This window comes from Aquarana catesbeiana, linkage group LG08 (assembly GCF_042186555.1).
Source record: "Aquarana catesbeiana isolate 2022-GZ linkage group LG08, ASM4218655v1, whole genome shotgun sequence".
NCBI lineage: Eukaryota > Metazoa > Chordata > Amphibia > Anura > Ranidae > Aquarana > Aquarana catesbeiana.
The window spans coordinates 75953339-75976681 of NC_133331.1; the positions used below are offsets into that span (position 1 = coordinate 75953339).

Genomic DNA, 23343 nt, shown 5'->3' on the forward strand with positions numbered 1-23343 from the left:
CCAAAAACCAGAAAAAAAGTCCCTGGCCTTTCAATAAAATGCACAGATGTGAACTTGACCCATAGGAAACCATATTAAATGGACTGTAGTGTGTTTCTGCAAAGCTGAAAACGCACTAAAAAAAATGCATAGGTGTGAACCAGGCCTAAAATTTTGAACAAAGCACTGGTAAAGTTATTTACAAATTAAATAAAAGGCTTTTTTTAAAATTTGTTCATGATGTTAAAGTGACATTTTAAATGTCAAAGTTTCAGTATGTTAAAGTGACATAGGGCCTATTACCACTGATAACAACATTATTAACAAAGATAACAAAATAATACAGATTTCATTTTTTGGTACAAAAAAAAATAATATATATATATATATATATATATATATATATATATATATATATATATATATATATATATATATATATATATTGTTTTGCAAAAATTACATCATGTTTTATTTCTATGCAATCTATAAACAAAAAGGCATTCAAAAACACATTTAAAAAAATGAATACCCTTTATTCTATAATTCGCCCTATTTATGACACTAAAATTGTAAATTTAGAACAAAGCACTGGTAAAATTATTTACAAATGGAATAAAAGGCTTTTTTAAAAATTTGTTTATGATGTTAAAGTGACATAAAAATAACATACCAGGGAATCACCATAACTGATTAGGGTGAAAAGGAGTTGAAATCTCTCTCAATGTTTTAAGTCTAACACAGTAAACACAATAAAATAAAAATTCTCCAGTAAATTGTTAAAATCCTTACCCCAGGAAAGAGTTAACAGTGGACATACAGTCTTCATCCAGTCTGTTATCTTGAAGGAGGTGACTGCTTTGCCATTCTAGGATTTGGGGCTGTTTGTTTCTATTGATTCACACAGTGTAGGGAAACAAACTGTAATCTCTGTATGCAAGGGTGACTCCATAGTATGTGCAAGAGAAAGGATCCACCCTGAAACAGGAAACCTGGGATAGTAGTCATGGCATCAGCCTAAACATAGGTAAGAATTAAAAGATAAGAAAGCTACATACTGTTTTATCACTGTTATGTAATAGTTTACATTTTTGTTTTTTTTCGAGATGTGCAAAGAGAGATCACACAAACTATTGTAGGTAAAATCAAACTGTATATAACATTTAATTAGATAATAAATAAAGATAACAAATGTAACAAGAATACTTAGCTATAGATACCTTTTGCCAAGGAGTCCCCTGATTCCGGCTTGGCAAAGATGATCAAACCAGGTGCGTGCTTGCCCTGGTATGGAACTGGCTATTCCAAGTTTTAGCTGTAGTATATACAGCACTAATGGGCAGTAGTAACCAATTGTAACTCTTGGAAAGTAGTATTGCCTTTTAGGCCAGGTGTGCCAAAGCCTTGACTGGTTAAGTCAAGAACAAAATCATTTTTTTTCCACTCCTCATTAAATGTCTCCACTTGAACAAAAAAAACCCTAAGGTGGTTGTAATAGCTGAAAGGTTTTTTACCTTTATGCATTATGCATGAAGTTAAAAAACCTTCAGTATGCAGTTCCCCCTGCATCCCCCTATAATATTATCAATTTTAATAATATTATTATACAGGACTTATATAGCACCAACAGTCTGCAGCCATTTACAACATGAGGGCAGACAGTAGAGTTATAATACAATTCAATGCAGGAGGAATCAGAGGGCTTTGCTAACCTATGTAATCCCGTAAGGAGGGAGTTGCGGTAGTCGAGGCGGGAGAAGACCAGGGAGTGGATTAGGAACTTTGCGGTGTCATTGGTTAGGAAGGGGCGTATTCTGGAGATGTTGCAGAGATTGAGGTAGCAAGATTTGGACAGTGATTGGATGTGGGGCCGAAAGGAGAGTTCGGAGTCTAGGATTTCACCTAGGACCTTGGCATGTGGGGAGGGGCTGATTGTTGTTCTATCGATCTTGACAGAGAAATCAGGGGAAGAGGCACGTGGAGGTGGAAAAATGAAAGTGTTACTAAACCCAGTAATATGAAAATAATTCATCCCCCCCCCCCAGTGCCCCAGCTTATAAATCTTCTTTTTACATTAAAATACTGCCACTATATACCTTTTTGGCTGATCTGTATACCACAGCCACGTGATAAAGTGCTAGGTGTTCAGGTAGAAGGAGATTTCCACTATAGCCTGTGTGCTCATGCTGGTATGCAAGGCGGATCATCCATGAATCAAGATGTTACATCCCACCCACTGTGTTCTTTTTTAGTTACTGGGTATGGAGGAGGAGGAGGGAGGGACTGGGCTGTCATTTAGGATTTGTATACATGCCCACATGTGTGATGTCAATATCATATGACCTGAAAAGCTCAGCTCAACAAGGAAACTTTATATTGCAATAGGGACCAAACTGAGCATGTGCAGGGGGACCACTGCAGGAGGGGGAGGATCTATCCATACAGGATCAAAGAGCCTTTTTACACAATAAAGAGAAATAACCCCTTAAGTTCCACAGTAAGTACAACAAGCATGCTATTCTGCATATACAGACAGATTTTACTGTTTTGGGTTTAGTAACACTTTAAGAGCTCGGTTTTGGATAGATTGAATTTGAGGAAGTGGTGTGGCTTCCAGGCTGATATGTCTGTTGGTAGGTTAGTGATACGTGAGGAGACTGAAAGACTGAGCTGAGGGGTAGAGAGATAGATTTGGGTGTCGTCAATGTAGAAATGGTATTGGAAGCCATGGGAGGCTATCAACTGACCCAAGGAGGAGGTGTAGATGAGATAAGAGAGGTCCAAGGACAGAACCTTGGGGGACAGAGAAAGGGAGAGGAGAGGAGCAAGTAAAATTGTAAGTAACGCTAAAGGTGGGATAAAAAAAAGATATAAAATACAAGTAAAATACATAAAAATATATACAAAAAAAATATGAAAAATAAATAATAATAATAAAATAAATGGTCAATAATGATTCCATTAATTCTCAAGCCCAAGTTTTACTAATTTATACTAACTCCCACTGCAGGTCTACTTTGTTAAAGTGGAGATCCGCCCAAAAGGGGAAGTTCCATTTTAAGGACTCGTCTCCCACTTTTTTGACCCGCTCCCACGTCCACTCCAACCGCTCAGGCGATTGGAAGCGGAAGTTCTCCTCCCTCCCCATCTTGCAGTCTTCTGGGACACGTGACAGGTCCATTCATGATGCGCAGAGCTGCTTGTGCATGTGAAGTGGGCACGCAGCTCTGAAGTTGCAAGCTGTCACAGCCAGGAACCCATAGTTAAGATGCCAGCGTCAAGGATAGAAGACAGCGGGTGAAACCGGCTGGGGTGAGCACACCACTAGATCTTGGGACAGTTTAGGTTATTTTTTTCCACAGGAAACTGGAATCCATCTTTAATATGCTCCTGTTATTTGTCCACAAAAATCCAGCTAGAGGTTCCCTCTAGAAAAGGTATTATGGTCACCTTTTTAGTGGCCCATGTCCCCTACCTTTGTGCTTTGTTACAGCAATGCAGCAAATGCAGCCCCTGCATAGTAGACTTCTTTCCCCAACTCATATGGCACTGCTGGCCCCTACTTTACCCTCTGTAATTAGAACAATTTTTTACTCTCAACAGGATATTTACGGTATATATTTATTGTGTCTATGCTAAAAAGCCATATAGTTGCAAAATATAAGTGTTGGCCATTGTAAACAGTTCAGTTTTCCCACAGTCTTTTAGTTTAGTTATCATTCCTAAATGTACCTGTCTTAATTCTGATGTTTGAGTTAGTGGATGGAAGTTGAAATTTAAAAACGGATGGATCCCCTTATCACGGTGAACCCCCACCCTGCCTTAAGCATAATGCTGCAGAGAATATTCTGGGATGGGAAGCCCCTGTCATATGACCTGTTTAAGTCATGTGACCAGTTTCCTATTCCCTGAAATTTTTACTTCCGACCATTCAAACGAATGGGGCTTTAGTTTCTCACGATCCCAAAGCAAGCCAAAGAAAAGCACACTGTGCTTTTTACAAAATTTGTCTGAAATTTTTTTGGCAATTCAAGCTGGGAATAACGGTCAGCTTTAAAGCGGGTTTAAACCCAAATGCAATCATTTATTAAATTGCAGCTTACCAATTCTTAAATATGTTGGCTGCTTTCGTTTTCTTTTTTTTGGGCTTTCTTTCAGCCATTAAGTCTGTTGTTTTTCAACAGAACAAGCTCTCCTCCAAATGTAGCAGTTAGTGTGATGAGATAAACCATTTACCACTGGCAGGGGTGCTTGCAACGATCAGCTTTTATTTATTCATGTAAAACCTTTATTGCAAAAGAAAAAAAAATGCTGTAACTGCAGTGTGAGGCTTCAATTTATAAGTGTATCTAAATCTGCTAGTCAATCTAACACTCCTCTCCTGCCCCAATGATGTAAGCAAAGAAAGGAAAACCAAATCTCCTGCGCTTGAGAGAAATATGAGGCTAAAGACAGTCTGAGAGCTTCAGTTGATCTGACTCCCACACTGGCTATGCTGCCAGACATAACAGGCCAGGGAAAGGCAAAGGAAAACTGTAAAAGATAAGGAACAGAGGGCGCACTAGCCTAGTGCATTACCTTTGCAACCATTATAAAAAAAGATAATGACTATATACTCACAAACAATTATATCAATTGGGCAGAGCAAAGTCCACAAAGTACTCTGACTACCCTGGTCTGCTAGACAAGTCCCAAGAGTGAGATGGATTTCTAAAAATCCTAATGCATTTCGAGAGGGGTCCCCTCTTCTTTAGAGCTACTTTTTTTTATAATAAATGGTTGCAAAATGTAATGCGCTAGGCTGGTGTGCCCTCTGTTCTTTATCTTACAACTCCCCTCCCCTTTTGGTTTTGGGTTCAATACCACTTTATTGTAGTGTCTATAGGGAAAAACCTATGAGGAGTTAACAGTTTGTAAAATTAAAGATTTAAAATAAAATACGATTTTCAACCATTAAATGTGCATGTTCTTTAAATAAGTAAAAAAAAAATAGGTTGGTTAAGTTAAACCAACTCTTCTATCTTAGTGAATTGATCCTCGTGCATCTACTTATTTCTCTACATTTGATGAGCTTTGAAAAAAATTTGTAGATTTCTGATTTTGTATCTCCTTGCAGTCACATCTGCATTACAACGTTCCTTCTGATGACCACGAAGATCACTTTTCTGTGAATGTAACCACCCAACCAGCAGTGTGTAGTGATGAGGCACATACAATGTTTGAAGTCCATTTGGCTGTCAGGTGAGATGACTTTTCACTGCATAATTTATCCCTACTCACTGTTGCGTGCTTATGTAACCACCATACAGTATACTGCAATGTGTTTGATGTCAGGTTGCTTTAAAGTGGATGTAAACCCGAAAAAAAAATGTTTTATGTCATAATATAGAGTATAAGATTTCCTATCATTTGAGCCCAGTCTTGCCACAAAGAGTTAATCCAGCTCTCAGCAATCCTCTTTTATTGTTCAGTGAGATAAATCTTTACAAACAGAGAAAAACTTTGTCAAATCCTCCCCCTTGCTGTGAGTGACAGGTGATTTACATATCTCGTGTACTAGCCTAAGACATGCATTATTTTTTAATTCCCTCCCACTCCTTTCTTCAGCAGCTCTGCAAGGATTGTCTGTTCCACACCTCAGCATGAGTTGACATGCTGAAGTCATGTGGTTACTTTCCTGTCTTTTCACTGGATGTTAGAGATCATAGCAGAAGTTCAGTGTAAGAAATACACAGAAAAAAATGCATATTGACAAGGGGAGTGTAGAGGTGGGCGGGGAGTCTACTGACATCACGACTCCACCCACCGAGCTCCAGACAACAGACCCACCCACAGAATCTGCAGTTTTTCGGGTCTCATAACAGACAGTGGGGAGACATTTGACAGGTAAAGATACATGCAGGAGGCATGTATATCCTTATAGATAACCCCTATGGCAGTAGTTTAGAAAGGATGACATTGGGTTTACATCCACTTTAAGACAAATGTAGTTGCAGGAAAAAGACTGCACTGGTGGACACATATAAGAAAGGGAAGGAAGGGGTCAAGAGGAGATCCCCCCAAAAAAAAGATGGTCCGCTCAAGAACAAACAGTTGAACCTACAAAAACTTTATTGTGTCACAATATGTAGAAACATAATCCAACAACCATGTGTATTTAAAAATAGGGCAGATAAAAGTCCTATTGTGTGCTGGTGGCCACCACAGACATTACACATATATCTCATGCATTCATGCACTCACACTCATCAATTAAAGTCACTAGAGACCCGGGTCTATACTATTTCACTGGAATTCCAGAGCTGGATTGGCTACATAAGTGGGTAGACTAGGTCCTTGTAGGTAAAGTGCAAGTGCTAATACACAACAAAAGTCCCCTCGGATGTGAACCAATGGCTGGTTAGACATATGTATGTGTCAATCAACCAGAGCCAAGGAAGGAAACGGTGTCCTGATTGTGTGGTGAACAATTGCAACTCAAGCAACCTCACATAGAGGGCTTTTAAGGATGGACGGAAAATGGCCATAAACAAAATGCCTCATGAATGTGAGGGTACATTTTAGCTCACCGTCTGACGTCTTCAATGAAGAAGGAGTAGAGCCCAAAGGAGTTGCTGATGGCCGCGTTCGTGTGGGTTTGAAAACACGTTCATGCGGTATTAGCTTGTTGTGGGCATGAGCGGGTTACTTCCGGGTATCCTCCGGCAGAAGGTAAGGTGAGTCACAAGGGTCAAGATTGTTAGTGTCTCATATCCAATGGTATAAGCAATCCGGAGAGACGCTCGGCGTCCGTGTTCACCGCAGAGGTTTCACCTGATATCCCAAATCTTGATTGATCCGATCAGGATCGTTAGAGATGTTCACATCCAATTTGGAAGGATATTGTAGTTAGAGTGTGAGAGTCTGTGTGCCACCTGCACATGGGTCAAATGCTGAGCGCTTTCGCTTGTTGCCAAGCTTCCTCAGAGCTAATGTGGTATCAGTAGCTGGATGTTTAAATAGCCAGAGGGCTAGTGTTCAATTTCCTGTCTTCTTAATTAACACCTGAATACCATAGCTTGACCATAATTGCAATCACCAAGAATGTGCCAATCACACCCATACATACATCTATTTAGACAAAACCATTGAGGGTAATGGATACATAGAGATTCAATCTGATTGACTTGTGTATGTGGTCAGATTTGAATATTGCATCTCTTACCATCATGAAATAACGGAAAAAGGCTTGTCAAGCAACTGCTATCAATACATAAAAGCCAATTGAGGAATGCTGCATTTCCAAAAACAAACCGTGCATATATAACCATATACTAAATAATAATAATAATAATAAGATAGTCAAAATAGTGATATATGGGAGCAAGAGGGAACAGTCTATTGTTCCGAATTAAATTGCAACACATATCATCATCCTGACAATAAACAGAGATGTCCCAATAGTTGATCAAAAATTGCATGGCATACACACACGGAATAAAAATAATGAGTATGAATATATGCAACCAACCATCGCTTTGGCCAGATTAAATGGCAGCTCACGTCCCATGTATTGTCATCCACACACGGGATAAAAACATTGTTACCAGTGAGATTGCCTGTGAAGTCGCATAGGACAAATTAGTACAAAGTGATTCCGGATAGTCCGGATATGTAGTTACATATAGGCATTACACTGGTATTACCCGCACATGGAACAACAGAATAATCTGTTGTACAGATTATAATTTAAAATATGAAAATTTCATAATCTGGGGGCAGTGCGGCTTCAATTCAATCAGTTGGTTGGTAGCCAAATGATCGAGGCAAGCTGGGATGGAATGAGGTCATGGGCCACTGTCTCGCATAGGTTACGTCTCACATGTCACTCGCTGATATTCGTGTAGAGAGCAGAGACATGGTCGTGAGCAACACTACACACAGTCAATTTTCTTTAAAAGCTGCCCGTTATGGGCAGGAGAAGATGTGGATCCTCAGTTAGAACCAATCAATTTTCGGATGGGAACATTTAGATTGTGAATATTTAAGTCATTGTTCCAAAAATGGGGATAAATTAAATTCATTGTTCAATCCAAAAGGCTGCATGCTGTTTAAATAGAAGATCCACATCTTCTCCTTCTGACATAAGATCTTATCAAAATCTCCACGTCTATGGGGCAAATTAAGCTTGTATATACCCTTAACCCTAAGGCCATCCGGTTTACCTTCATGTTTATCAAGAAAGTGCAATGATAGTGGCCGGTCATCATCCTTGTTGATAATACTTTGGATGTGTTCGCCAGTTCTGACTTTTAGCTCTCTTTTGGTCTTGCCAACATAGATAAGGCCACACGGGCAGGTCAACATATAGACTACCCGTGTGGTTGTACAGTTGATAAAATTATTGATTCTAAATTGTCTTTTATTGTCAGAACTGGCGAACACATCCGTCCTATCCACGTGTCTACATATATGGCATCTACCGCAACTGTACATACCCCTAAGGGGTGGAAGATCAGTAAGCCAGCTGCGTTTTTTAGGGCGGGTGTACTCTGAGTGTACCAGGCGATCCCTTAAATTTGTAGCTCTACGGGCAGTGAGCAGAGGTTTTTTGCTGACAAGCTTTCCCAAAATGGGGGCCTCAGATAAAATGTGCCAATGTCGGCCCAGAATTTCTTTGATTTGGTCCCACTGGGTACCAAATTTGGTAATGATTCTAAGGGGAGGGTGGCTTGAGGTTTTTGCTTTTTCTTTAGTAGAGTTCACCAACAAAGACGATCTATTTGTCTGTAGTGCTCTTTTTCTAGCACGTCTGATGTCCGTATGCGAGTAACCCCTATCACGAAACCTCCCATGTAGGTCATACATTTCCCTGTGGAAATCCCCCTCCTCTGAACAGTTCCTTCTTGCGCGGAGGAACTGTCCCACGGGGATACCCCGTTTCAGAGATGCGGGATGGTGGCTGGACGCTAGCAGTAAAGTGTTTGCCGCTGTGTCTTTTCGAAAGGTTTTTGTATGTAACTTATCATCCCTGACAAACACCGTAAGGTCCAGAAATGACAATTCATTGGTGTCATACGTATATGTTAACCTAATATTACGGTCGTTGTCATTAAGTTCATTAATGAATTGTGTCAATTCAGATGGCAGGCCGTCCCAAATCATGATCACGTCATCGATGTACCTCAGCCACAAACGACAGTGGCTGAGGTACATCAACGAGGGGTACACACACTCAGACTCCCAAAAGCCAAGGTGCAGGCATGCATATGATGGGGCCCATAGGGCACCCATCGATGTGCCCCTAATTTGTTTGTAGTATATCCCAAGAAATTGGAAATAATTGTTTTCTAACATAAATTGCAATAGTTCAATGATAAATTCATTTTGGCCTGCTAATGACGGAAATTTATTTTCCAAAAAGAATTGTGTCGCTGCTAGTCCCCATCTGTGCGGAATTGACGTGTATAACGACTCCACGTCAATTCCGACCAGTAACATACCTTTGGGTATCGATATGTCTTCCAGGTGCCCCAAAACATCCCGTGTGTCCTGAACATATGATGGTAGTTCATGTACAAGTTCTTTAATCAGTGCGTCCACGTACTTACCGACCCTCTCGAGGGGACCCTTTACAGCTGATACAATTGGTCTCCCCGGGGGGTCGGTAATGGACTTATGTAGTTTAGGAATTGTGTATAGGGTAGGGATGTTAAATTCACTGACTCTGAGGTATTCGAGTTCCCTTTTGGTAATTAGACCTGCTTCAAGGGCTAGTTCAAGTTTAAAGTTTAAGTCTGATATCATTTGGGGAAAGGGGTTCTGGTATAGACGTAGATATGTAGATCCATCACGGAGAAGGCGCATGGTTTGCTCCTCATATAGAGTATGTGACATAAGGACCGTGTTGCCTCCCTTATCGCTTGCTTTAATAACAATATCCTTTGCATTTTCTAATTCCCGTAGGGCCCTTCTCTCTTCCCGGCTAAGATTGTCATATCCTTTATATTCCCAATTGACCCCCATAAGGTCCCTTTTTACTTGTTCCAAAAAGAGCTGGATATGTCTATGTTTGGACAGGGGGGGCATTTTTTGGGATTTAATCGTCAGTTGGGATGGGCGGGGGCAGCTAGGCGACACTTGGGTGGCTTCCCCTTCTGAGTTCCACTGTTGATTTTCATCAAGGAGGGCTATTAGGGCTTCGAGAGAGTCGCGCTCTTGTTTGTCTAGTTGGTCCGCGTCTATATCTTGGGTGTCCCTCTTTGCATGCCAGTACCTAAAAATTAATTTCCTCAAGAACAAATTGATATCTTTGAAGACCTCAAATTCGCTCATCGTTGTAGTGGGGGAGAATGTTAGGCCTTTTTGCAGCAGTGAAATGTGGTGGTGATTTAGGGGGAAATCTGATAGGTTAACAACCTTCAGATCAGATTGTATTTGTTCTGAGTGGTCACTAGATTGATTTACTTCGCTATTTAAAGCTTGCGTGGCCCTGACCTGAGTTCCCTTTGATTTTCCCTTCCTTCCTTTCCCTTTCCCCGGTTTCCTCTGTTGGTTTGAGCCTGGGTCTTGGTCATGGATGTGGTTGGTTGGGTGCCTGTCCTGGGGATGGTGTCCCCTTCCTGATCTAAAAAAGCCACGGTTTTCTCTGGTTGTTCAGGGTCACTGTCAGTAGATGTATATCTAGGTCTAGATGTACCTGATCGATTTCTCCTGCCCTTGCGTGATCTACTCCTCCCTCGAGGTACTGTGGGGTCAAAGATATCTCCTTTCTCCCAATCTAAAAGATTTTGCTTAAATTTCTCTTGTTTAGTGATTTTAAGGGTTTTTTGTGTCTTTTCAACCTCCTTCTTGAGCGAGTCATTGTATTTGTTGAAATCCTGATCATTTTTATATGGCTCTAGCAGCTGTGCACTGATATCGATCTCTTTTTTGAGGTCATCCAATTGTATTTGTTCTTCATTGATAATCATGTGCAGAACTGCTAGTCCACGATCGAGACAACTTTGTTTCCATATTTCCAGGAACCTCGGTGTATGTAGATGAGCAGCAGGTACTACTCTTTCCCTCAGCCCTCTAGGAATAACTTTATGTTCAATGTGGGACTTCAATGAGGAAATGTCCCATTTCCTATTAAGGAATTTTATAGTTAATTTTTTATGATTCTTAAACAATTTTTTAAGAGTCTCATCATGGTTGGATGCAGCTGGAGTTTCACTAGAAAACGCAGACTGTATCTCTAAGTCAATCTCATCCGCCAGTACATACGCCATTGTTCCCGGGAAGGGGAGGAGGGGGGAAACCAGGAAAGGAAAGAGGGTCAGGAAGGGCGGAGGAAAGAAAAAAAAAAAAAAAAAAAAAAAAGGGGAAGGAGGAACGGGGGGGGGGGGGGAAACAGGGAGGGGGGCCGGGGGGGGGGGGGGGGGAGGAAAGGAGGGAACAGGGATTCAATCACAAGATTTAAAGCAGTTGCTCAACAAGCCAATATAGATATGTTAAAAACATGGTTATAGAGTCTAATCTTAAACATATGCACTAGGGTGTGCTATTAAAAACCATGGGGTGGATGCCGTTACTGCCTGACACGGAGACTAAGGGTCCAGAAAGGAAGTCAAATCCTACAATGATGCATATGAAAAGAAAAGGGGGGAAGGACACCTTAAAGTCGTCCAATAGTAGGTTCTGGGGTGACAAACGGGGGAAGGGGAATTCCCTCCCACTGTGGTAATTAATCAAATTAATATGTCTCTCATGTCACCCGTATCATTAATCATATAACTCAGTGGTATGTAGCTGACTAGCTGTCAAACGGTTGTTCAATGGACCATAAAGCATATATAAGAAAGGGAAGGAAGGGGTCAAGAGGAGATCCCCCCAAAAAAAAAAAAAACTGGTGGACACATGGTTATGATTGCAAAGCAGGATCTAAACATTACAAATAAATTGCAACTAATACAATAATTTGTATCAAAGGGTAGATTTAGATATGTGAGTAAATCTACCTCCGTTCTGCATTTTTTGAGCCGCAACCTAGTTTGCACCATTGCACATGGTTGAGGGGCATTTGCGGTGTTTCCCCTGTTAGCTTGAACAGGTGGTGTAGTTTTTGCCGAAGAGCAAAGCATTACGACCGTGGCATGTAAACATCCGCTACACTGCCAGCTGCAGCTCAACCAAACATTTTTACTGCCCTCCAACTGTGTGTCTAAATGAGGCTTTTGGATGGAGTGTTGACTTCATTTATTTATTACAGGTACTTATATAGCACTGTGAATTTACCCAGTGCATTACATATATATGGTACATTCACATCAGTCCCTACCCTCAAGATGCTTACAATCTAAGGTCCCTAATTCACATTCATACACACACTCCAAAGACATGCTGGTAGCTTAATTGGCTTCTGTCTAAATTGGCCCTAGTATATGAATGTGAGTTAGGGACCTTAGATTGTAAGCTGCTTGAGGGTAGGGACTGATGTGAATGTACAATGTATATGTAAAGAGCTGCGTAAATTGACTGCGCTATATAAGTACCTTAAATAATAAATAATCATAATAATACTAGGGCCAATTTAGACATGAGCGAATTAACCTACTAGCATGTCTTTGGAGTGTGGGAGGAAACCCATGCAGGTGCAGGGAGAGCATGCAAACTCCAGGCAGGTAGTGTCATGGTTGGGATTCTGTCAGGTCACCTTGAGGCTAAGTGACAAATGCACACCGTTGGGATCAGGAGTGCACCGCAAGGCAGTGGACCCTACGGCTGACTGCTGTGGATGGGAGTCCGGGTGTAAGGAAGGCAGGGGTGCTGGAACACCAACACGGATCCCAATGGGGTTAGAGCATAGGATTCCCTGGGGCGCGGAGTCTAAGAGCCAGCAGGTGTTCACCAGAGCCTCTAGTGGTGAGGATGGACTGGGCTGCAACTGGCTCCAGGTCGCGACCCCCAGGGTCCCCCAGCTCACACCCACAGTAGGCAACAGGAGGATAGGGATAGTAAAGGAATACGCCAAGGTCAGGGCCACAAGCAGACAAGGACAACAGAGTACATGCCAAAGGTCAGGGTCACAAGCAGACAGGAATAGTAGAGAACACGCCAGAGTCGGTAACAGAAACAAACATAGAGCACACGGCAGGCAGGAACAGGAAGCCAAAACACACAAAGGTTGATCAGCAGGGCTGGCCTGCAGTGCAGAGGTTAATATAGAGTTCTCTGATAGGAGCTGGGGTGGAGCCATGCTAGAGGAGAGTTAATAAAAGCAGTCAGGTGAGAGACAGCTGGTCTTTAGAGATGAACACATGGAGACAGGTAATCTGAGAAACAAAACTCTATTGCATAACCATGACAGATTCGAATCAGTGACCCTAGTGCTGCTAGGCAAAAGTGCTAACCACTTAGCCCAGTGGTTCTCAACTCCTGTCCTCAGGACCCACTAACAGGCCAGATTTTAAGTATTACCTTGGGGAGATGCAGACTAGAATACTACATTCACTGAGTAGCAAATGAGATCACCTGTGATGTATTTCAGTTATCTTGCAAAACTGGCCTGTTAGTGGGTCCTGAGGACAGGAGTTGAGAACCACTGACTTAGCCACTCTAACTTTGTTATAAATAAACCTGGACACAGTATGGCCTATATATCCTTTTTTGATTAAGAGTGTGCAGAATATTGCCCCTATCTGATGAAGGATTTATTGCTCATTTTGTCAGGGGTGATCTCTCTAAATAAAACTTACCTTACCCCATGGTCGTGTGTTAGATATCACTTTGGTCCTCCCACACTGAAATGTGGACAGTATTCCTACACCAAGTGCAATGCAGGACCAGCTGTGGCTGCTGGTCTTTCATAGTACATGATGATGTCAGTGAGAGGGCAGCAACAAGACTGGTCAGGGATCAGCAAAAAATGGTGGGAAATCTTTAACTTTTTTTTTTTTATCACCAGAAAGTATTTAATAATTTTCTGGGACAACCTTTACCTATTATTGTGTTACTCTTATATTATGTATTTATTTCCCTGATACATGCTTACAAATCCTGCAGTTGGCTCACCTTTAAAATCTTTTTTTTTTTTTTGTAGATACTTGGGAAAACGACCCAAAACCAACATGGTTGTGATTAAGGTGGAACATTTATCGGGGCATATTCCTGATAGAAAGAGTATTAATAAGGTAGGTGTCACATACAGTATCTCACAAAAGTGAGTACACCCCTCACATTTTTGTAAATATTTTATTATACCTTTTCATGTGACAACACTGAAGAAATGACACTTTACTACAATGCAAAGTAGTGAGTGTACAGCTTGTATAACAGTGTAAGTTTGCTGTCCCCTCAAAATAACTCAACACACAGCCATTAATCTGTAAACTGCTGGCAAAAAAAGTGAGTACACCCCTAAGTGAAAATGTCCAAAATGGGCCCAAAGTGTCAATATTTTGTGTGGCCACCATTATTTTCCAGCACTGCCTTAACCCTCTTGGGCATGGAGTTCACCAGAGCTTCACAGGTTGCCACTGGAGTCCTCTTCTACTCCTCCATGACGACATCACGGAGCTGGTGAATGTTAGAGACATAGTTACATAGTTACATAGTAGGTGAGGTTGAAAAAAGACACAAGTCCATCAAGTCCAACCTATGTGTGTGATTATGTGTCAGTATTACATTACATATCCCTGTATATTGCGGTCATTCAGGTGATTATCTAATAGTTTCTTGAAGCTATCAATGCTCCCCGCTGAGACCACCGCCTGTGGAAGGGAATTCCACATCCTTGCCGCTCTTACAGTAAAGAACCCTCTACGTAGTTTAAGGTTAAACCTCTTTTCTTCTAATTGTAATGAGTGGCCACGAGTCTTATTAAACTCTCTTCTGCGAAAAAGTTTTATCCCTATTGTGGGGTCACCAGTACAGTATTTGTAAATTGAAATCATATCACCTCTCAAGCGTCTCTTCTCCAGAGAGAATAAGTTCAGTGCTCGCAACCTTTCCTCATAACTAAGATCCTCCAGACCCTTTATTAGCTTTGTTGCCCTTCTTTGTACTCGCTCCATTTCCAGTACGTCCCTCCTGAGGACTGGTGCCCAGAACTGGACAGCATACTCCAGGTGCGGGCGGACCAGAGTCTTGTAGAGCGGGAGAATTATCGTTTTATCTCTGCAGTTGATCCCCCTTTTAATGCATGCCAATATTCTGTTTGCTTTATTAGCAGCAGCTTGGCATTGCATGCCATTGCTGAGCCTATCATCCACTAGGACCCCCAGGTCCTTTTCCATCCTAGATTCCCCCATGTAGTCGCCCACCCCATTAATTTGTTCAGGTCTTTTTGCAAGATTTCCACATCCTGCGGAGAAGTTATTGCCCTGCTTAGCTTAGTATCGTCTGCAAATACAGAGATTGAACTGTTTATCCCATCCTCCAGGTCGTTTATGAACAAATTAAATAGGATTGGTCCCAGCACAGAACCCTGGGGAACCCCACTACCCACCCCTGACCATTCTGAGTACTCCCCATTTATCACCACCCTCTGAACACGCCCTTGTAGCCAGTTTTCAATCCATGTACTCACCCTATGGTCCATGCCAACGCACCTTATTTTGTACAGTAAACGTTTATGGGGAACTGTGTCAAATGCTTTTGCAAAATCCAGATACACCACGTCTACGGGCCTTCCTTTATCTAGATGGCAACTCACCTCCTCATAGAAGGTTAATAGATTGGTTTGGCAAGAATGATTCTTCATGAATCCATGCTGATTACTGCTAATGATATCATTCTTATTACTAAAATCTTGTATATAGTCCCTTATCATCCCCTCCAAGAGTTTACATACTATTGATGTTAGGCTAACTGGTCTGTAATTCCCAGGGATGTTTTTTGGGCCCTTTTTAAATATTGGTGCTACATTGGCTTTTCTCCAATCAGCTGGTACCATTCCAGTCAATAGACTGTCTGTAAAAATTAGGAACAACGGTCTGGCAATCACCTGACTGAGTTCCCTAAGTACCCTCGGATGCAAGCCATCTGGTCCCGGTGATTTATTAATGTTAAGTTTCTCAAGTCTAATTTTAATTCCGTCCTCTGTTAACCATGTAGGTGCTTCCTGTGTTGTGTCATGAGGATAAACACTGCAGTTTTGGTTACTGAAGCCCCCCGATTCACTCGTGAAGACTGAGGAGAAGAATAAATTCAATACCTTTGCCATCTCCCCATCCTTTGTAACCAGATGTCCTTCCTCATTCTTTATGGGGCCAATATGGTCTGTCCCCCCTTTTTTACTGTTTACATACTTAAAGAATTTCTTGGGATTTTTTTTTGCTCTCCTCCGCTATGTGTCTTTCATGTTCTATCTTAGCCAACCTAATTGCACCCTTACATTTCTTATTGCATTCTTTATAAATTCTGAATGCTGTGGATGATCCCTCAACCTTGTATTTTTTGAAGGCCTTCTCCTTTGCTTTTATATGCATTTTTACATTGGAGTTAAGCCATCCAGGATGTTTGTTCGCTCTTTTAAATTTATTACCCAATGGGATACATTGGCTAATGCCCTTATTTAATATGCTCTTAAAGCAAACCCATCTCTCCTCCGTATTCTTTGTTCCTAATATTTTATCCCAATGTATGCCTTTTAGCAAGGTTTGTAGTTTAGGGAAGTTGGCTCTTTTGAAATTCAGTGTCTTTGTGTTCCCTTCATGTCTCCTATTTGTGTGATTTATACTGAAACTAATTGACCTGTGATCGCTGTTACCTAAATTGCCCCGTATTTCCACATCTGTTATCAGGTCTGTATTGTTGGTAATCAGTAGATCTAGTAATGTTTTATTTCTAGTTGGTGCGTCTACCATCTGACCCATAAAATTGTCCTGCAAGACACTAAGGAACTGGCGAGCCTTAAATGAATGCGCGGTTCCCTCCGCCCAGTCTATGTCTGGATAATTAAAATCCCCCATTATGATAACACTTCCCATCCTTGCTGCTAATCCAATTTGTGATAGGAGATCCGTCTCCACTTCCTCCCTCAGGTTAGGGGGCCTATAGCATACTCCCAGTATTATTTTCCCCTTAGCTTCATCCTTGCGCCCCTCCACCTTCTGTTTGAGGATGCCCCACAGATGCTCAATAGGGTTTAGGTCTGGAGACATGCTTGGCCAGGCCATCAGTCCATCTTGGTCTCGAAAGCCCACAGGACATGGTTCCAGTAATCCATGTCCTTAGTTTGCTTGTTTTCAGCAAACTGTTTGCGGGCTTTCTTGTGCATCATCTATAGAAGAGGCTTCCTTCTGAGATGACAGCCATGCAGACCAATTTGATGCAGTGTGCATCGTATGGTTGAGCACTGCATGGCTGACCCCCCCCCCCCCACCCCTTCAACCTCTGCAGCAATGCTGGCAACACTCATACCTCTATTTCCCAAAGACAATCTCTGCATATGACGCTGAGCACGTGCACTCAACTTCTTTGGTCGACCATGGCAAGGCCTGTTCTGAGTGGAACCTGTCCTATTAAACCACTGTATGGTCTTGGCCACCATGATGCAGCTCAGTTTCAGGGTCTTGGCAATCTTCTTATAGCCTAGGCCATATGTATGTAAAGCAACAATTTTTTTTTCAGATCCTCAGAGTTTTTTGCCATGAGGTGCCATGTTGAACTTTCAGTAACCAGAATGAGTGAGTGAGAGCGATAACACCAAATTTAACACACCTGCTCTCCATTCATACCTGAGACCTTGTATCACTAATGAGTCACATGACACCGGGGAGGGAAAATGGCTAATCGGGCCCAATTTGGCACATTTAGAGGTGTACTTATTTTTGTTGCCAGCGGTTTAGACATTAATGATTGTGTGTTGAGTTATTTTGAGGGGACAGCAATTTTACACTGTTAACAAGCCGTACACTCACTACTTTACATTGTAGCAAAGTGTCATTTCTTCAGTGTTGTTACATGAAAAGATATAATAAAATATTTTCAAAAATGTGAGGGGTGTACTCACTTTTGTGAGATTCTGTACACATGCATGATTGGTGTGAAGCGCTATATTTTGAAGCAATACATTGTTGTGTGGTTGAGCAAACTCAGGTCAGGCAACAAAAATATGCAAACCTAAAATAAGGCCATGACTGGCAAAAGAGGTTCATTATAATTTATTGCCAGATCAGGGTAATGAGGCTCACTTTTTGATTCTTTACTGTGGAAGTGAAACAGAAGATGTACAGTGGGGATAATTGACAAAAAAACTATCTGCAGCTTTTACGTATGTTGATGCACTTTCAGCAGTGCGTTGCAGGAGACAAAAATATAGTTATATATTATATCTAATGCACACAAGTTCTTAATGTCATACTGAAACTTGGTGTAACATTGCAGAAAGGTTAAGCGTTGGCCTGGCAATGCAATATTAGCACAGATATTCTTCCTGAATGGACAGTTGATGTTCATTATCAAACTTGGGTCCTCCTGCAGTTCTGCATTATATGACAAGCCTTTGGAGACTTAAGCTACCTATACACTGTTATTTTTTTTGTATTATTTCTTTCAGCCAGTGGGCTGAATGGAAAAAAAAAAAACTACCAGATTCCTCAATCCTCGCAAATGAGGTGGATTAAGGAATGCTCTCTGTCTGGGACATTGTGTTCTGAGTCTGACAACAGCACCTGCAGCTGTCAGAATATACAGATCAGCAGCTGTAGCTGCTGCATCCTTCTGTCTTGCTATGGTGATGACCCATCCAAATATGACCCATGAAAAGCAAAATAGTCCTTTAAAGAAAAGCAAAATAGCCCTTTTCCAACAAGTGTGGTGAGACTGGGATGTGCACACGGTAGTGTCAGTGTAGTGGTGCAAAACAGTAAGGTTAATGGTACCGCAGTAGTGCAACACATACATTAAGATTACCATTAGTTCACATTTCCACGGGGGTCTGGCAGCACAGCCTAAATCGTGCAGTAAGTAGGTGCCAGTCGCACTACGCAAGCATCAACTAAAATTAGATGATGCCAGGGGTGCCTGCAATAAAGAGGTAAGGTAACGGAAGGATGCCGGAGATTTAACATGTGGGAAACCAGTGAGCCACCAAGCCAAAGAACAAGGTGCAGTATATTTTAAATATACTTAACATGCAATTATTACCCTATAATCTGTGCATTACTTACTCCTGACCTCTGCACTCTGTGTGTTATTTACTCTGCTCTTCATAGATTACTTATGTCTCATCTCTGCTTTCCATGTGTCAGTTACTCTTGAAATCAGTATTCTGTGCTTTACTTACTCCTGAACTCTCTTTTCCAAGGGTTACTTCTGACCTGACCTCTACTATCTCTGCATTACTTACTCCTAACATCTGCACTATGTGTGTTACTTCTCTTGACCCTTGCATTCTGTGTGATACTTACTCTTGACACCTGCACTCTGTGTTTACTTACTCCTGACCCCCTGCATTCTCATCATTACTTACTCCTGACCTCTGCAATGTGTATCTTACTTCTGATCCCTGCAATCTGTACTTTACTTATTCCAGACCCATGCAATCTGTTTTTTACTTACTGATCACTGAAATCTGTGCATTACTTTCTACTAATCCCTGCAATCTGTGCATTACTTACACCTGACCCTGTGCTCTGTACATTGCACACTCTTGACACATATCAGCATAGCCTTGGGTTTTATTTAATCATACCCCTTTAGGAACCTCCCATTGTTACAGCAATTTGGCCACACCCACAAGTTGAGGACATGCACTATTTTAAATTTAAATTGAAGGTATCAATTATCTCAATTTCCTGGGGACAGTCCCTGTTGTAAGTCCTTGGTGTGCTTTGTAGTTGTAGTTTTAAAAGTGGGTGGGCCAATAGGGTGTCCTTGGATTTCATTTTCAAAATCTTGTCTTGTTTTAGGGTTATATACCAGGGGTATATTCATGGACAAAGTGTAGGTAGTGTTATTTTTATGTGTTACTCTTGGCCAAGATTTTTTTTGTCTTTTTTTTTGGTATTGAATTGATGCAAATACAATATTGATGTGTTTATATAGGATTGTATGCACTTTAGTGTGTTTTCCACTCTTTTCTTTTATAAAGATTGTATTAATATTCAGTTCAACAGTACTGCTTGACAGTTTGGTGGATACATTGCAGTTGAACTTTAAAAAAAGTCAGGACAAGGTTTGGATGAAGGAAAAAGGGGGAATATATGCAAAACAGAAGTGTTTAAATTCCAGAAATACCAAAATCAGCCATACGAAACATCTGAAAAATGAGAAACGCAGTCTGGGGCTTCACTATTCTGAGGAACGTTGCGTGAAGTGTACAAACTAAAGCATCCACATATTTTGTTAAACCTTAGTCCTTATCAACCATATATTTCAAAATTGTATATCAACCAGAGTACAACTTTGAACAGTACTATATAGCTAGCAATGTAACCATCCCAGGCAAACGCCTGGTGGCCTGGCAATCTAAAAGAATGGATGAAATATCAAGCTAAAGAAAGAGAAGAGGAAAGAGAAAAAGGGCTGAAAGATGGAGAAGGAAAGGGAAAGAAAGAAAAGGGGAGTCCATACGGTGGGGAGCAGAAGCGTATTGAATCAAGAGAAGCGTAGTATCAAATCTGGAAGGTTTATTATAGTCGATCCAGGGTTGCCAAACCCGAAGGAATTTTTTTGTGGGTGTCTGATAGTATAGCAGTCAGTTTCTCGTTTACCATTATGTCGTTCATACGTTTTTTACCACCTCAAAACGAAGTATAGGTGTTTTCCATGCCCTAGCTATAGTTAACCTGGTTGCAGTAAAGAGATGCATTGCCAGCTGGTGCTCCAATCGGAGCAATTCAGCTATTGGTTTGCAGAGGAGAGCTTCATAGGGATCCCTTTTAAGGTTGGTATGAAGTATGTTGCGGAAAAGAGAGTAGACTCTGACCCATAGTCTACATACCTTTGGGCATGTCCACCAAATGTGTGCCATAGTGCCCTCTTGAGAGCATCCTTGAAAACACAAAGTAGAGTAGTCTGGAATGAAATGAACCAGCCTAGCCGGTGTGTAGTACCATCTGTAAAGTACTTTGTAAGTATTTTCGAGAGTAAAACATTTTTTGAACATTTAGATAGTGTTACAGTCATGACCTGCCAGTCCTCCGGATCCAGCTGCCTCCCTAATTCCGCCTCCCACTGAAGGTGGTAAGATCTTAAAGGTGTTTTTTTAGAGGAGATGATAGAGTAAATTAAAGATATCAAGCCAGAGGTTTGAGGTCGGGCCCTACAGATGCTTTCAAAGGGAGTCAGATTGTAGGGAATGGGCCTAGATTTTATAAGCTGTTGGAGGAAGTATCAGAGCTGTAGGTAGCTATAATGTTCTCGTAGGGGAATATTGTGAGAGGAACGCAGGGCCTCAAATGCAATGATCCTAGTGGGGGTAAACAAAGAGTGAATATCCACAAAACCATTAGCCATCCACCAAGAGATCTGCTGGGAGTTATCACACCCTGGCAGGATTAATGGAGAGTGTAGGATTTGGAGTAGGGGAAGATGAGGAGAAATCAGACCTGCAGAGAATTTAATTGAATCCCATAGGCGGAAGGAATGTGCCAGGCATGGACCGATCGTGGTAGCACGATATATAGGGGGAGCCAGGGCAGAGAGGAGACTGGTATCGTATATGAGTCCACTAGATCAATAGTGGCCCATAGTGGCATATTGGAGATCTCATGAAGATGAGATAATGGGACTATATTTGCTGCTGTATAGTAGTAGGCTTGCAAATTGGGGACCGAAAGCCCTCCATTGATCTTACGGGCATATAAGATTGGAGCCCCAGATGAACTTCAGGATTTTGTGTTGATGTACCTGCAAAACATGTAAGGGGACCGGAACCGGCAGGACTCTAAAAAAGTAAGGTAGTTTCAGAATATAGGTCATACTGTACGAACCGCTACAATCCTGCCGAACCAAGATAGTGGAAGGTGAGTCCAGGAGGACAACAAATCCATCAGTTTTCGGAATAAATAAGGAAAGTTGGCTTGATAGAGTCCTGCATAGGTTGAAGTAAGCCGAATCCCGGATAAGGTAAAGAGGGTAGCCATTGGAACGGGAAAGCTCTTTGTAGGGTTGCCTATTCTGAGGGTGGAAGATTAAGCGGCATAGCTTTCGATTTGGTAGGGTTAACGGAAAGGCCAGAAAAAGACGAAAAGTGTCCAAGAGGAAGAATAGGTTGGGTAAGGCAATTCTGGGCTTGGTTAAGGTCATCAGAATATCATCTGCGAATAATGATATGTTATGGGAAGAGCCCGCTACCTCGACACCTGTTATGTCTGGATGAGAACGAACCGCCTCAGCGGAGAGAGTGGACAACCTTGTCGAGTTCCCCTCATGATAGGGAAAAGAGACGATTCAAAGCTATAATATTTGACCTTAGACTGAGGGGAATCATACAGTGCCGATATCCATCTTAAGAATGAAGCACCAAAACCGTAATGGCGGAGCACCATTGTTAGGTAGGGCCAGGACAATTTGTCAAAGGCCTTATTCACATCGAGGTACAAGAACATGGTTTCCAAGGATCGACCATGGGCTATATGCTGTATTTGTAATATTCATCTTATGGCGTCGCCCACTTGTCGCCTTGGGACAAATCCTACCTGGTCCTTCTTGATCAGGTGTGGCAAAAAGGAATTTAAGCGATTGGCCAAGATTTTCGTCAAGATTTTCATGTCCACGTTAATAAGCGAGATGGTTCTAAAAAGTTGGCCCAAGAGGAATTGTCACGGTCCAGTTTTGGTATTATCACTATATTGGCAGTTAAGAGGTTTGAAATGAAGGCCTGGTTGTCCTTTAGTGCGTTGTACAGAGCCGTCAGATGGGGAACTAAAACGTCTGCCATTTGTCTATAATAAAGTGCCGTAAAACCATCCAGGCCTGGCCTCTTGCCTATTTTCAGTTCCTTAATACATTGTAGCACTTCAGTTGTCTGTATATCTCGGCCCATTAGAGATACATTGGTTTAAGACAACGTGGGCAGTGTCAAACCATTCAAGGAGTCCAGGCCCTGTGGTTTTCCACTCTTTTTAATATAAAACAAGAGGTGAACATATCTCCCAACTTTTTGAGATGGGAACAAGGGACATCTACCTATTAGCAAAAGGATATAGGCATAGGACACCTCCCCCGACACGCCCCCTTACAGGAGAATTATACATAAAAAAAGATTAGGTAAACACACAAGTGCTTTTTTTACCCACTACTATTCCTTTATACTGGATGTTTACATTTACAAATGCAACAATTTAGAAAATGGATTAATGGTTTAGCACTGGGAAACACTTTTTGAAAGATAAATAGTGCATTTTATATACAACTATATAGATCAGACCAAAATGAGGGACAAATGAGGAG

At 41.5% G+C, this 23343-nt stretch overlaps 1 protein-coding gene across 1 annotated transcript in view; it reads left to right on the forward strand.

Moving 5' to 3' along the window:
• Nucleotides 1-23343, forward strand: part of LOC141105853 (alpha-2-macroglobulin-like) — a 368197-nt gene that overhangs the window by 323960 nt on the left and 20894 nt on the right. The window contains exons 30-31 of the mRNA XM_073595997.1: nt 5096-5220; nt 14042-14132. Coding sequence (XP_073452098.1) covers nt 5096-5220; nt 14042-14132 — 216 coding nt within the window. The remainder of the gene's footprint in view (nt 1-5095; nt 5221-14041; nt 14133-23343) is intronic.